The sequence below is a fragment of the Notolepis coatsorum genome (genome assembly GCF_963971535.1).
Source record: "Notolepis coatsorum genome assembly, chromosome: 7".
NCBI lineage: Eukaryota > Metazoa > Chordata > Actinopteri > Aulopiformes > Paralepididae > Notolepis > Notolepis coatsorum.
The window spans coordinates 48,472,025-48,488,696 of NC_140171.1; the positions used below are offsets into that span (position 1 = coordinate 48,472,025).

Sequence of the window (16,672 nt, forward strand, 5' to 3'; positions counted from 1 at the left end):
TCTGTTTGGGTTATTTTAAACAACATTGTCAAAAAGCGGATTTTGATTTCACAAACATTGCTCAGATAAAATCGAACATCAAACAAAAGTTATTTTATCTGAAGAAAGGCTATTGCCATTTGCCATGCAGCCATCTGGCTTGCTTATGCGGTATACGCTTATTTGGCGAGACAAAGACTCTTACCTCGAGGCATTTAATGTGGATCAATCTTAATGCAGACAACTTTCATAGCTATACACAGGTGTCCTCTTTTTTAGTCCCAATAGTTGCTCGCTTTGCCGTGTGAATGACGCGTTTGAACTGACAGCTGTGAAATATTGGCGCTGAATACCTCATTAAACGGTGAACCATCCGTCTCATGAACGACCGAAAGTGGACCTTCGCTCAGTCGTACGTGAAATGAATTCTTTTATCAGAGTGGAATCATCGATGTCGTCCAAAATGTCATGGTGAACTACGTGATTGAGTCTCTTGCTTTATTGTGTTGCGCAGCCAGGTTTTCAGTCTGCGCAGGGCAGAGAAAGAGCGCTCCGATGCCGCGACAGAGATGGGGAGCGAAAGACACATCTTTATTAGTCTTTCCACCTCCGATAGCATGGATCGTGTTTGTGGCTGCAGCTCTTGTATGATGGACAGGACGTAGCACTGCTGCTGGCACAGATCGGGGGGGAACAGACTCAGTTAACTCTTCAATACCTGATGCTGAGGCTGAACGACCTGTCGTCTCTGTCTCTCTGACTGTCACTGGGACCGGCGGGACGTTTCGAAAAGAAATCTGATATTTTTATTTTCTGGGAGTGAGACATTCTGTGCTAGCAAAGTCTGACTACTAGCTAAAATCGACTGACTGAGCAAGCCTATGATCTACACTGTATCACAATAGCTCAGTGGTTTGTGGTGCGTGGGAAGGGCGGGAGACGGGAGTTGAATACAATTAGTTGTTTCACCTGTCAATCTGTCTGTGACGGTCTGTCATCACTCGAAAATCTACTCTGCTCCAATCTTCGGTATGATTGTGTACAGTAGTGTAATGAATGAATGAAAACTTTATTTAACAGATTGGACAATATAATATACAAATATATAAATACTGTCATAAAATAATACAAGTAAAGTCGCACCCCCCCTTCCAACGTGCCTGACTGCACACACATCCACATGTACACACTCACTTTAGACACTTTAAGGGCGTTTTCACATATAGTTTTGGTGGACTCGGTGCGGTTCGGGGGGTGGAATTGCAACATTGTTGCATTCTTCATTTGGTTCGTCTGCATTCACATTGCAATTTGTCAAGCGCGCTAAACTTTCTGAACAATCTCACGCGGTCGAAAAGGGCGCTCGTCTATTGGACACAATAGAGAGTGGAAATGTGTGTGTGTGACTGTGACTGCGAGCCCTAACGTGTGTGTGCACATGCGGGCACGGATTTGACCGACTGTCCCGCATCCCGCATATTGAGAGGATGTCTCACAGCACCCTCTCTCACCTTGACCGACAGAAGGGGGGCTATGTGAGACTGTTGTTCATTGACTATAGCTCAGCGTTCAACACCATAGTCCCCACCAGACTGGTGGACAAGCTGATTGAGCTGGGTCTGAGCTCCGCCCTGAGCGCCTGGATATTGGACTTTCTGAGCGAAAGGCCCCAGGCGGTCAGGGTGGGGGGTCAGACCTCCAACACCATCACCCTGAGCATCGGGTCCCCCCAGGGCTGTGTTCTGAGCCCCCTGCTGTACTCACTATACACACACGACTTTGTGGCCAAGTTCAGCTCCAACTCCATAGTGAAGTTTGCAGACGACACAGTGGTGGTGGGGCTGATCTCGGACAACGACGAGAAGGCCTACCGGGAGGAGGTTGAGGTACTGAGTTTGGAAGTGCTCGGATGAAGCGTCTTACTCGGCTCCGTCTAAATATAGCGCCCGGTGACATTTGAGTGTAACACAGTTAGATATAAGGTTTCAAAGGGTGGGCGACACTGCCATCTGGCAGGATGCGGCCGGTATTGCACTTTGGCTATCTCAAAATCCCTTCCTATGGCAACACAGAGGTCAATGGATGAATAATGAATAAAAATAGCGAATAAAATAAAATAAACTACCAAAACTCGATATCTCGGGTCTGGCAGCCAACGCATGGCGAGTTAACCCGAGATATCTCGGGTCTGGCCATTAAAGAGTTAATTAACTCTCCTCTGCCCGTGGCAGTAGTATCTCCCTTCCTCCACGTAGCCATGGGACGGGGGATGATATCTGCCACAATACACACATTGAAACACACACTGAAACAAACGGGGACACACACACACACACATGTGTTTTATAAGGGAACATATATATATTGGTGATCCTCTTGGGAGGAATCAGTGTGGATTGTGGGGGTGAGCTTGGGAGAGCGTCTGTCAGTGTATAAGTATATTTGTTGTCCTGTCTTTTGTTTTGTTATGTATTGTATTGTATGTTTTGTATCCTATGTTAACCCTTTCTCTGCCAGGCTTATGTACATCCTTATACCATCCTCTGCCAGCTCTATTTGTCTATGGAGAAGTTCCCCTTCTTTGCAGGGCTATAACTTTTTAAATTGTATTGCTAAATTGACATTACTATGGCCCATTCAATGTCAATTATCTATCGTTTAGGATGTAGCAACGTTCTACTTTTTCATTCACATATTCATACTAAAATACGGTCTAAAGTATAAATATGTTTTTATCGTTTTCTGCAGCATTCTGCAGAGCGTGATTTATAGCCCTAAATGCATTAAATTGATGATCAAATACAGTTTGATAGCGATCGGCGCCAGATAAAAAAATTCAAATGTACGTGCTTCTAGAAGTTACTACTCATCATCTGATGTTGACCGGATGGGGGGGGGGGGGGGGGGGGGGGGGTCGTTTATAATTCCGTGGCCAACGTTAGATGATTCATGTAGTGTGGGTGATATGATCATCAGAGCAGTTTGTATCGAACACGGTAATAATAAACGCTGAAACTTACCCCAGTCTCCTCGGGCCGTTGGGCGATCAGCTTGGAGTAGAAATTTTGCTATTATGGGATGTTGATCTAGATGAACCATTTCCAGGTTGTATAATACTATATACGTCCAAATAACGTTGTTTATTGAGTTAGGGCGAGCGATTGATTATCCAGTGTGTCGAGATGGAGCCCCGGGAGCTATAGCGAGTGGTCGGACCGAATTTGGATGAGCACCACTTTCTGTTTCCGGTTTGCTGTTTGGCCGATCTTCCCATCGGCCACCAGATGGCGATCTTGAACCGTTGGAGAGTTGAGAGTAGATCAACAGGAGATCTCAAGTCTCCGTTGGTGAAATATGATTGCCATCACAGATTTTTGAAATATTGATCTCAATGACGTGTTACGGCGTCATTGGCAGATTACGCATGGCGGAGAATGACGTGTTACGGCGTCCTTGGCGATTAAAGGGTTAAGGACCCCCTCGAAAACGAGATAGCATATCTCAAGGGGTTTATCCTTCTAATACATTTCAAATTTCACACACACACATTGAAACACACACACACACTGAAACAAATACAGACACAGAAACACACACACACACACACACACACACACACACACACACACACACATTGAAACACACAAACACACACTGAAACACAGACACACTCACACACACAGACACACACACACACACACACACAAATAAATTATGTACTGTATATCTACTGTATTTGCTTATATTCAAAATGATATCACTTCTGTCTTCAGTCCAATATGAAAACACGTATTTAAATAAGTTATTTAAAGGGGTTTTAACCATGTAGGGTTTTAAATGTGTCTTTCTGTATCTTGTGTGGCTTGTGTCCAGGTTTGGCAGGAAGTTGTCTGTAATCAGGGGCGAGGTGGAGAGAGAGATCCAGGCCCTGGTGTCCAAGAGAGACAACGTCCACACACACCACCCTTACCACGCCTGGGACCCTGTCCCCTCACTGTCAGCAGCATCCGCTGGTAACACACACACACACACTGAAACAAACACACCCACACAAACATAAATACTATTTGCATTTGCAGATCATATATCACACATGCATATGATTAAAATATTAACAGAGGTTTGATTTTTTACTTTTAAAGACATTTCATGGGTACAGAAAATATAGTCTCCACCTCACATCATCTCTTGTGCCCAGAATTCTTAGACTCCATCCCAGGTTGTCACCCCCTACACTCACAATGGGCATGTCTGAAAAATGTAACCTGTTTGGTAATTGCATTTGGACTCAAATTCGTACAACTACCAGTATCGGCCGCTATGAGCAGGTGAAAAACGATGTTTGTAAAAAGTAAGTAAAAGTAAGTTTGTCTTAAGTATATCCTAACTGTATGAATGTATTGATGTTTTAGCAGGTACTCTGATCAGCCACGAGAAGCTGCTGCTTCAGATCAACACGGAGAGAGAGATGGGCAACATGGACTACAAGCTGGGACAGGTGAGAGAGAGAATGAAATAAATAAAAGCAGGGAGAGGCTTATTCAATAGCAGAGAGAGATAAAAGATACTTCTTGTCTTGCATTTCTATCTATCTCTCGCTCTCTCTCTCTCGCTCTCTCTCTCTCTCTCTCTCTCTCTCTCTCTCTCTCTCTCTCTCTCTCTCTAGGTGTCCATCCACTCAGTGTGGCTGGGTAACAACATTACACCTCTGAGGGAGGAAGAGTGGGGCGAAGATGAGGAGGATGAGACGGACACTCCAGCCCCCACCTCACCACCCCTCTCCCCCATAAACTCTAGGTCAGAGATAGAGACACACACACGCACGCACACACACACACTAAGGCCCCGAAAAACTCTAATTTTTTTAACAATATATATTTTTTTGTATTATAGATCCTACGGAGGGCGGCATTGCATAGTCTATTGGTGAAAAACATGTTGTTTACAGTGGTGGCTGTTCATGTAAACATGTAATTAAACAAAGCACTCCTTTATTTTTTTTTCACCGAACGTTCGAACCCATTAATTAAAGTCCGAATGTCAGCGTAACGAACGAACGTTCGAACGTTCGGGCTCAGCCTTAACACACACACACTCTCTTCATTCATAATAAGTAATGTATTACATATTCCTCATTACTTCTCTTAACAAACAGTAACTTATAATAATTACTTTATTACTCCCTGGGACTAATCAGTTTGACTCTTGGGCCAGGAAGCAGGTGTCTGTTAGCCCCCTTTACCCCTCCTCCCTCTCTCCACTAGCATCTGTATGTTGTCTCTCTCCTCCCTCTCTCCACTAGCATCTGTACGGTGTCTCTCTCCTCTCTCTCTCTACTAGCATCTGTACGGTGTCTCTCTCCTCTCTCTCCACTAGTGTCCTTCTGATGTCTCTCCTCTCTCTACTAGTGTCCTTCTGATGTCTCTCTCCTCTCTCCACTAGTGTCCTTCTGATGTCTCTCTATCCTCCCTCTCTCCACTAGTGTCCTTCTGATGTCTCTCCTCTCTCTCTCCACTAGTGTCCTTCTGATGTCTCTCCTCCCTCTCTCCACTAGTGTCCTTCTGATCTCTCTCCTCCCTCTCTCCACTAGTGTCCTTCTGATGTCTCTCTCCTCCCTCTCTCCACTAGTGTCCTTCTGATGTCTCTCTCCTCCCTCTCTCCACTAGTGTCCTGATGTCTCTCTCCTCCCTCTCTCCACTAGTGTCCTGATGTCTCTCTCCTCCCTCTCCACTAGTGTCCTTCTGATCTCTCTCCTCCCTCTCTCCACTAGTGTCCTTCTGATGTCTCTCTCCTCCCTCTCTCCACTAGTGTCCTGATGTCTCTCTCCTCAATCTCTCCACTAGTGTCCTGATGTCTCTCTCCTCCCTCTCTCCACTAGTGTCCTTCTGATGTCTCTCCTCCCTCTCTCCACTAGTGTCCTTCTGATGTCTCTCCTCCCTCTCTCCGCTAGTGTGCTTCTGATGTCTCTTTCCTCCCTCTCTCCACTAGTGTCCTTCTGATGTCTCTCCTCCCTCTCTCCACTAGTGTCCTTCTGATGTCTCTCCTCCCTCGCTCCGCTAGTGTGCTTCTGATGTCTCTCTCCTCCCTCTCTCCGCTAGTGTGCTTCTGATGTCTCTCTCCTCCCTCTCTGCTAGCATCCTTAAAATTTCAGTTGTTTTACACTAAACCGGACCTGGGCAAGAGGCTTGGGGAAGGCTTTGATAGATCCATGCAGATGAATGAGGATTTATCATGATGTTTATGTGAATCCATAATTACACAGAGCGAACAATAACTTATCTAACGTTATTATAATCTATGTAATGTTTATTAGGTGCGGAGAAGAAGCACCTTCATAACCACTGCGCTAGCACACTTTCCATACTGGGATGAAGGGGAATACCACCATTTTCACATGTGTTCTTTCTGTACCTCAGGACAGGTCAGTCAGTATTTGTGAACAAAACATTATTGTGTGAGCTGTTCTAAATAGGATTTATATTCTAGCATTGCAAAATAAAACTCAATTTGGGTCTTAAAGCTCCCACAAACATTTTAAAGTCAGAGCCCCATTCATTGTCTATGGAGCAGTCCCAGATTTTACATCAAATATTGGAGTGTTGTCCTCTCTGATTTCTAGCTTTAGGAGAGAGGCGCGTGTTAACAAATACTGACTAAGCTGTCCTGGGGTACAGGAAGAGCATATATGAATTCTTAAAACTCTTCTAACTCGTGTGTGTCTCCTTGCAGGAAGCATCGTGCAGGTGTAGACATCCACTCCTGTTCCCAGTTCCTGCTGGAGCTCTACAGCCAGTGGCTGATCCCTGGGTCCCCTAGCAACAGGAGAACTCCTGTGGTGCTCATCAGCGAGGTGGTCCGATCGGTGAGCTAAGACATGCCCTCTTAATCTCTCTCTCACACACACACACACACACACACACACACACTTATCTAGTCATACATGGCTCGCTTATTTAGCCGGCCATCTGACACGACACATTTGCTCATTGGTGAATTATTGGTGAAATACTTTTCAGCTTGGTCATATTTTGTCAATGTTAATCCTCTGGCATTTTTAAATCAACGGCTTTTTTTTTTTAGCTTTCCTCTTACCCCATTCTTTTATCTCCCTCTATCCCTCCTTCTCCTTCTGTCTCTTTATCTCCCTCTATCCTTCCTAGGGGGTGCACCGTTATATCGGCCGGGTATCAGTATCGGCCGATAAGTGTCTTGTTGACTGCCATCGGCCTGTCGGCCGATAAGCTCAAATGTGCCGATAAATATCCATCAATTTGTGTTGCGTCATTGATCTGGCCCACACGTTCAAACTTTGAAAAGTTTCAGTCAAGCGACCTGCACAACGCCGCCTCCACACACACGCTACTGCATCAAAGTTACTTATGATTAACAAAGGCAATCGTTTTGTGGCATTAACGTTATATAGTTACACGTTCAATAACATCAGCGTATTTACCCGAACATAGCAAGCATTACTCATTCATATCTAAGTTCCTTCCTTTGCTCAGTTAGCCCGTACTGAATTGTACCAATTCTCCAATCTGTTAATAAAGTTTTCAATCTGACAAATGTATAGAAAAGCTTTTATTATAACATTCGTTGCAGTAAAATCATTATGCCTCGTTTAGTACTCCTGCGGAGCGCTGGTAGCCTACTCGTGGGCCGTGGGGAGCTAACTTTATTAGCTTTGTTGTTGAGCTCTCGTCAAAATCAATGGCGGACTTCCCGGAAGTAAAAAACGAATAAGTGCTTGCCGATTGGTGGTAAGAACAGCAGGAGGTGGGTGCTAGCGGTGTGACGTAATTGGCAGAATCGACTGTCAATCAAAATGGTTCTGTTGTACCTGACACATGCATTGCAAACTCAGATTATGGAGATATTACTGGAGAACATGGAGCTTTGTTTGAGAGAGATACAGTGAGTGCTGTCTCTTAAACTCTTAAAACTCATAAACTTTTTTGTCTTTTTAGTCAAGTTAAGTCTGTTGAAGATGAAAGCCAGTGGGTATTGTATGACTCAGACTTGATGGAATACCATAAACATATTTCTTGATGTTTCCTTTTTTAAGTAAGTAAAGAGGCCTACTGTATGTTATCGGTGTGCACAATTTGTAACACAAAAGGAGAGACGTGTAGCCTATTTATTTATTTTATTTATTTATTTATTTTATTTTTATTTTTTGTGAACAATTTTTTTTATTATTTCTTTGACATGACATAAAACTAGACACACAAGCATTAACAGTAAATATCCACAATAAATCACAGGATTATACATTTCAATATTTGAATCAATATAAATGTAGTTTACGAGATATATACATTATACTTGCAATACAATACATACATATGCTCTTACTCGCTCTTCTTCCCCCCCCAGGACCCCCCTTGGATAATCCATCCATTATTTAGCTTCTAACCAAGGATTACAATTATATGCTAACCTTTATTCTCTCCACCACTTCTAACCAGATTGCAATGCTGGCTTCATTGACACCTAAAATTCTTGCTGTAGATATCTCTAGATAAATCACATCGAGATAAGTAAGATCCCATACCTTTAGGCACATTTTATCCGGTTGAATCCAGCGTGATGCTATCAGTTTTTTAGCAGCCGTAAGACCGGACAAAATTAGTCTCTTTAGTTGTTTAATGGCTGCTATTTGAGAAATATCATTCAACAGCAATACAGAAGGCAGTACAGGTATGTTCAGATATAAAAATTCTGATAATTGCGTGGTTACTTCCCAGAATATCTTAACAGGGGGGCATTCCCAGTACATATGTATAAATGTACCGATATCGCCCCTTGAACACAAGGAGCATAGAGTCTTGTTTAAGCCCCATTCGGTTCAATCTTATAGGAGTCGGGTAAGTCCTATGAATATAATTAAGATTAATCTGTTGATGATCCGGGTTGCGTGACGCTAGTCGAACGTTTGCCCAGACTTCTTGCCAATCAAAATCCACTTCCAAGTCTGGTATATCCCTCCTCCAGACTGAGTCTAGGCCGGGGGAGGACTCCATACGAAGAAGTAAGTGATGATAAAAGTCTGATACGAAGCCTCTCGATGTCTCCCTTTCATAGAAGAATTTGTGATATCTGTGGTGCTCAAGTGGTATCTTTAATGGGACTCCATGAGCCTTCAAAGTTGCTAATAACTGTATATAGAAATAATAAGTGGAGTTGGTGAGGTAAAATTTGTTATAAATTTCATGATAGCTACAGAAACCCCGTTCGTTGAAGATATCTCCCAATGTATGTATGCTTTTTTTTTTTTTTATTATTATTTTATTTGTTGCCATGCCTAAAATAATAGTCAAGCATAGGGCTAACACATTTTCATAAACATTAATATTATTTTTTGTTACATTTGTTTGATTGATTGAAAACTTTATTAACAGATTGCAGAATGGGTACAATACAGTACAGCTCAATAAAACAACAGTGCTAAGACTGGAGGATGAAGACTAGAAAAAGAATTTCGGCTTTTTTACATTAGGGTCCTCCATTTTCAATTAATCAAAACATTTAGAGACATACAAATATACAGTAGTTTCATTACAATTTTTTTTTAAATTTTTAAATTTAATTTTGTCACAATCGGTATCGGCCGATTGTGTTAGTTGAACAATCGGTATCGGCCGCAAATTTTCATATCGGTGCATCCCTTCCTTCCTTCTCCCTCTGTCTCTATCTCCCTCTATCCCTCCTTCTCCATCTGTCTCTTTATCTCCCTCTATCCCCCCTTCTCCCTCTCTCTTTATCTCCCTCCATCCCTCCGTCTCTATCTGTCTCTATCTCCCTCTATCCCTCCTTCTGTCTCTATCTCCCTCTATCCGTCCTCCTCCCTCCGTATCTTTATCTCCCTCTATCCCTCCTCCCTCTGTCTCTATCTCCCTCTGGGGCATGTTTCGGTCGAGCTCCAATGACTGTGAATATGCGGATGTTGTAGTCAGTTTCATAACAACGTTAGCTGACAACATTGTCCCCACGAAGAAGGTGCTGGTTTTCCCAAACCAGAAACCGTGGGTGGACAACTCGATCCGAGTGGCCCTGAATGCTTGTACCGCTGCTTACAACTTGGGCAGAGCATCGGGAAGTATGGAAGATTATACAACGGCATGCACATTTCTCGATTCTGATTGGCTGAAACAGTCCATTTACACGTCTTTATTGGCAACAATCCACGGTCCTGGGCTCAGGACCCGCCCACAACCGAATCACATATCACTCCGCCGGCTCACTCCGGGAGAAAACAAGATCGCGGACAACAAATGGATATGTTGATAGCGCCATAACGACTAAATATGAAGCGATTCTGTCACTGCGAATGTGTTAGTCCTTTAAACAATGTTGGATGATGTAATTGATGGGTCTTGAGTCATTCTAGAACGAAAGAAAAACCGCGATTTGATTGATTGATTAATTTGCATTTTTTTTTTCAATTTCTTTTTCCTTCTCTCTGACTGTCAGCGCTAGCTCTAGTCTCCACCCACCGCCACCCCCCCCCCCCCCCACACACACACACACACACACACACACACACACACACACACACACACACACACACACACACACACACTCCTGTCTGCAACGCGGGTCAGACTGAGAGAGAGCTGGGTGCTGCGCTGTTCTAAGTGAGCATGGCCTATTGAGTTGATTGATAATTTTATTACTGTACGCTTGGTTTCCAACTGGTTAAGTTTAGGCCCTCTACAGTAGGTTTAAAAAAATAAATAAGAAAATAGGGCGAAGAAAACGTTTTTTTCCTATAGGGCAAAGAAACCTTTTTAATTTGTTTTACCTACTTTCTATAGAAGCATCCAAGAATGAAGTTCTATGGAAAGTAGGTCTGCATTCCCTTAACAATTGTGTGTATTGAGCCGTACTGTATTGTACCCATTCTGCATCTGGTAATAAAATGTTCAATCAATCATTCCAATAATACACAGTTGGATGTGTTAGTTGGTTGGATGCACTTCAAGCTGCTTCCACATGAGGCAACTTCTCTCAATCATTCCAATAATACACAGTTGGATGTGTTAGTTGGTTGGATGCACTTCCGATCTGCTTCCACATGGAGGCAAATTGTCTTTTTTGTAGTTGTGGGAACTACTTTTTCTGGCGGATGGTTTTTTCAATAAATCTTCGATTAATGTGTGTTTATTGTATAGAAATAAGGTTGGATGAATGTGGCAGTTGTATAAAAGCTTTACACCACTTGCAGTCGTGATTTGTGAACAATAAACCATGCCTAGGGGGGTCTAACGACCACCCCTAGGCATGGTTTATTGTTCACAAACCACTCCTGCGCGTGATATAATGCTTAAGTACAAGGTAGAAGCGTATATGCTACGCAAAGAGGTTCGGGCTGCAAAACGGCGATATGCAAACAAGATGGAGACACAGATGGCACAGAACGACACGAGAGGCTTATGGCGGGGACTACGAACGATAACTGATTATAAAGTCAGCCCCCCCTCAATAGTGAGTGCCGATGCCTCTCTCGCGGATGAACTCAACTCCTTTTACGCCAGGTTTGGGGCGAGCAGTGGTGACGTTAGCTCACCGGCTAACAGCGCCACTGGGGACACACACACAGACACTCTCTGACGGAACATAGTGTGAGATTAGCGTTCATGGGAGTAAATACTCGGAAAGCTGCAGGCCCAGATGGGATAACAGGATGATGAATACTAAAGTCCTGTGCAAATCAGCTGGTCCCAGTATTTACATCCATATTCAATCTATCCCTGGCTGAGTCCGTGGTCCCTGCCTGCTTCAAAATGTCCACTATATTCCCTGTACCAAAAAACTCCTCTCCAGCAGGCCTAAATGACTACAGACCGGTGGCACTCGCCTCTGTGGTCATGAAAGGCTTTGAGAGGCTGGTCAAGGACCACATCTGTGCCTCTCTCCCTAGTAACATGGACCCACTGCAGTTCGCATATAGGACAAACAGGTCCACTGACAATGCGGTCTCCCATGTACTACACAACACACTATCTCACCTTGACAGTCAGAAGGGGGGCTATGTGAGATTGCTGTTCATTGACTATAGTTCAGCTTTCAACACCATAGTCCCCACCAGACTGGTTGACAAGCTGATTGATCTGGGTCTGAGCTCCGCCATGAGCGCCTGGATCCTGGACTTTCTAAGTGACAGGCCCCAGGCGGTCAGGGTCATACCTCCAGCAAAATCACCCTGAGTATCGGGTCCCCTCAGGGCTGCGTTCTGAGCCCCCTGCTGTATTCACTGTACACACATGACTGTGTGGCCAGGTTCAGCTCCAACTCCATAGTGAAGTTTGCTGACGACACAGTGGTGGTGGGGCTGATCTCAAACAATGACGAGAAGGCCTATTGGGAGGAGGTTGATGTACTGGCACGCTGGTGCCGGGATAACAGCCTACTCCTGAACATTGGTAAAACCAAAGAGCTGATCATGGATTTTAGGAGAATACAGCAGGGGACACACACGCCACTGTGGATAAACGGGGCTATCGTGGACAGGGTGAGCAGTTTCAAGTACCTGGGAGTCCACATCACAGAGGACCTGACATGGTCAACACACATAGATTCTGTGGTGAAAAAGGCGAAACAGTGCCTCTATCACCTGAGACAGCTAAGGATGTTCAGAGTATCGGGGAAGATACTCCACTCCTTCTATTTCGGGGCTGTAGAGAGCATTCTGACTGGAAACATCACTGCCTGATTTGGAAACAGCACGGCACAGGACAGGAAGGCACTCCAGAGAGTGGTGCGCTCAGCAGAACGTACTACGGGTATTGCACTACCACCCCTGCAGGACTTGTATAACAGGAGGTACAAATCCAGAGCCTGCAGAATAATGAAAGACCCCCACCACCCCAACAACAGCCTGTTCAAGCTGCTGCGGTCAGGCAAGCGCCTACGTACACACGCTGCGAGAACAGAAAAGCTCCAGCTCAGCTTCTTCCCCCAGGCCATCAGAACACTGAACACTGAACTATCCACTCACAAGTACACATGAGCACACACACACACACACAACACTCATGCGGCAACCGCTAAAACAATCGCTTTAAACAAAATGTCACTTTAAATAATGGAAAAGTCACTTTAAAGGAAGGAGGTATTGTATAATTTAGATACATTAAGAGTTAAAATTGTAGGGCGGTCAGGTGGCGTAGCGGAGATTGTGCTCGTCACCAATGCAAGAGGCTGCGGTCTCGACTCCCGGAGAGTCAGCATTGCCTTGGCTTGGGCTGATCGCTATACTAACTCATTTGGCTGAGTTAGGGGGAGGGAAGCCGTGGGTGGGTCCTGGGCGTTGTGGACAGCTACCCCTACAGTTCGGTCGGGGCGCCAGCACAGCGAGGGTAGGATCTGGAGAAAGGTAGTGTGACCTTCCACACGTTACACTCAACCGGTGAGAATCTGCGCTGCCAGGCTGGCTGCCGGCTGGCTGCACATGTGTCGGAGGAAAACATGTGACAGTCTCCGGCCTCACGGACCAACAGTAGGGGGTGGTGCGCAACAACCAGGAAGGGGGTTGGGAATTGGCATAACGACTAACAGTGGGATGGGAGAAAAAAAAAGTTTATATTGTATAGTAGTGTACATAGGAACCAGTTTCTCAGGAACTTAGCATGTCTTTTTTTTATCATGCATATCTTGTGTCTTACCTATTCTTTTTTTTCTATGCCTATTTTTATTATTGTATTTTGCACAATCAATGCAGGCATGACCACCCGCATTTCACTGTATACCCTGGTATGTAACGGAACGTAAACCAATCCCGGTCACCCTCTTTGTCTGGGAACGCCCAAACCCAAATGCGGCCACGCCCCATCTTGCGCGGCATTCTGGATATTTACTCACAGCCCCAACCAGAGTTTGATGTCGAAAGGTAGGTGATATGAAATCATACTTATTTTAGAGTATATATATCAAATTTCATGAGTATTCATCTATATTTAGTCATCTAAAGACTACTAGATGTGAACGTTTGTACCACTGCGACGTTATAATTGTTCGAATGTGTTCGGGCGATGCTGTTTTCCAAGTAAAAGTAGCATCCTGTTCCTTAACATTAACTCCCACTCGCCCCAAGATGAAGTCAGATCGTTTGGTTATGTTGCTAGCATATATAGCCAGTGTTTTGTCTGACAAATGTGTAAATACATTGTAATCTTAAGAAGAGATCTAAGTTTGTCTGAAGTGATGAACTGAGGTCGCACGAAAATAATCGAAGGGGAAAAATTGTCGCGGGGAAAATAATGAACTGATTTTTTGTGCTTTTTCACGTGTATCTGCTCTGTCCCTCGTTGATTGTTTGTGGGATAGGGGACTAACTTACTGACTTCAGTTTATGAGTAACAAGATAGGGACATCCATATAGAGATAACTTGGATAATATGCAGAAGTTTTACACATTGCTCTCTCTCTCTCTCTCTCTCTCTCTCTCTCTCTCTCTCTCAAGCTCTGTATATAAAAAAACATCTGAAGCATAGACAGACAGAGTGACATAAATAAGTCCAGAGACAGCACAGCAGACAAGGTAGGTTTGTGTGTGCTTGTTTGTTTCTCTATAGGTGAATGGAGGTGTGTGTGTGTGAGGCTGCCATGCTGAACTGGGTGAAGGTAAGGTTGTGTGTGTTTGCATGTCTGGTAATATTTCAGCATAATCATTTTGGTTTCATGCTCATTCATATTCAAGTTCATTAACAATAGGCAAGATCTTCTTGATATACCTTCCATAGTTTCTTCATCTTTTCGTCAGAATTTCACTCGTATCCAACAAACCATAGCAATAAACTCCACTTACCTTTCTGTCGGACAACTAGCCATCAATTCAACATTAGCTTTAGAAGTCCTAACCTCTGGAACACTCAAAATTTATCTTTGAGGTCAACAACCTCCTTATTCATATTAAAAAAACAATTAAAATCTAATTTAATTTCATCATAAATCACTCACATAAGTTCCCTCCTAGCACTGTTTTTTTTTAAATAATATGCTAAATAAATCAAATTAAATAAACTCGTCAGTCGTACAATAATAATAAAGTTCATATTATTTTACTTTCTTTAAATTATTTATTTGTGTGTTTGCAGAGCATGCCTAATATCCGCCAAATGCGGAATAGGGAGAGGAAGGTTCGTCTGTGGACCCAGGAGGCCATGGATCAGGCCATCGCAGAGGTCAGAGCAGGCAGGTGGAGTGCGAGGCGGGCAGCCACGTTGTTTGAGGTCCCTAAGTCCAGCCTGATCAACCGACTCAGCAGAAAGGTGTCTCTGGCCTGCAACATCGGCGGAGCACCTATCTTACCCCTGAAGATGAGAGTTCCCTGGTGGAGTACTGCTTGTACTCTGCCAGTTATGGGTTTCCGCTGACGAGGTCGCAGGTCCTGGCCCACGCCCTGGCCATCTATAACCTCCGCCACCCAGGGAACCTAAAAACATCCCTTGGCCAGGGGTGGTGGATTAATTTCAGGCAGAGGCAACACCATCGCCTCACGATCCGGATCCCGGACACCATTGACCGTGGGAGGGCAGCCTGCGCCAAGAGGGGGGCCATAGAAGACTACTTCAAGCTCCTCACCACCACCTTGGAGGAACATGGGCTGGAGGACGAAGATGCTAGTTTCTGGTGTTACTGGTGTTTGGATGAATTAGTGTATGAATGAAAAAATGTATAAATATGTATGGTGTGCTGGGCGGCTACGTGGCGTAGTGGGCAAGGCGCTCGCCACGAATGTTGAGACGCTGGGCTCGCCTGTTCGAGCCCAGCGCTCCACATTGCTTTCAGTTTAGCTGGTCGTTCATACTAATACACCTTGGCCGTATTAGGGGGTGGGAAACTGATGGGTGGGGATCGGGCGTTGTGGACAGCGACTCCTACAGGTCGGTTGGTGCGCCTGCGCAGTAGAATCAGGAAGTGTCGGGGGCAGCGTGAGCCTCCCACACGTTACTCCTCGCCACTGAGAGATCGAGCTCCGCAGGTGAAAAGATGCGACTGCTGTTACCTCAAGTACCGGAGGGGACTTGTGCTATGTATGACTTAGTCCACATTGCAGCCGGCTTGTGGGAGGCAAGAAACAGCGTTCGTGACAGGGGAGGGTTGAATTGGATGATACGAAATTGGGATGGGAGAAAATATAGAAAAAAAAATTTGAGAAAAAGTGGATCAAAAAAAAAATGTATGGTGTGCTGTAAATAGTTGATATTGTTCTAAGTTATATGTTTATTATATTGTTTTATATATTGTTTATAAAATGTTATGAAGTGCTGGCTGTTGTGTTAAATTTGTCATATTTTTCAAAAACACATGTACTCACAAATGTTAATGTGACAAGTGATTGTGATTAATATTTGTTTGTTAGACAAATAAAATGGGGATGTTGTTTGCTCCTGACAAGAGTCTCAAAGTCTGGGGTGATGGTAGTTATACACTACCTTCCAGTTGACAGTAGATGGCAGCATTGATTTAAAAGGATGAAAACAGGTTAAAACAAAATAACTCCAAATTCCAAGACCTTTTTTCGCAGTTCACAGGTCAGCAGGTCAGTAAAAGGTGATGAAAACGCGATCTGAACACAGGAGCGTTAAACTATGAATGCGCCCTCACGTCACCTCAGTACAGTGACCGTGAATGGTAAACTAATTATCCTAATTAAAGTGCATCATTAGCATTATGTTTGTTGTCTAAA

The 16,672-nt window shown here is 44.2% G+C and overlaps 1 protein-coding gene across 3 annotated transcripts in view; it reads left to right on the forward strand.

Moving 5' to 3' along the window:
• The window catches only part of htt (huntingtin), a gene marked incomplete at its 3' end in the record, with an annotated part of 160,495 nt that overhangs the window by 117,695 nt on the left and 26,128 nt on the right, over positions 1–16,672 (forward strand). For all 3 annotated transcript variants that reach the window (XM_084318190.1, XM_084318189.1, XM_084318188.1), the window contains 4 exons: positions 3,853–3,992; positions 4,392–4,477; positions 4,646–4,776; positions 6,709–6,841. In XM_084318190.1, coding sequence (XP_084174316.1) covers positions 3,853–3,992; positions 4,392–4,477; positions 4,646–4,776; positions 6,709–6,841 — 490 coding nt within the window. The remainder of the gene's footprint in view (positions 1–3,852; positions 3,993–4,391; positions 4,478–4,645; positions 4,777–6,708; positions 6,842–16,672) is intronic.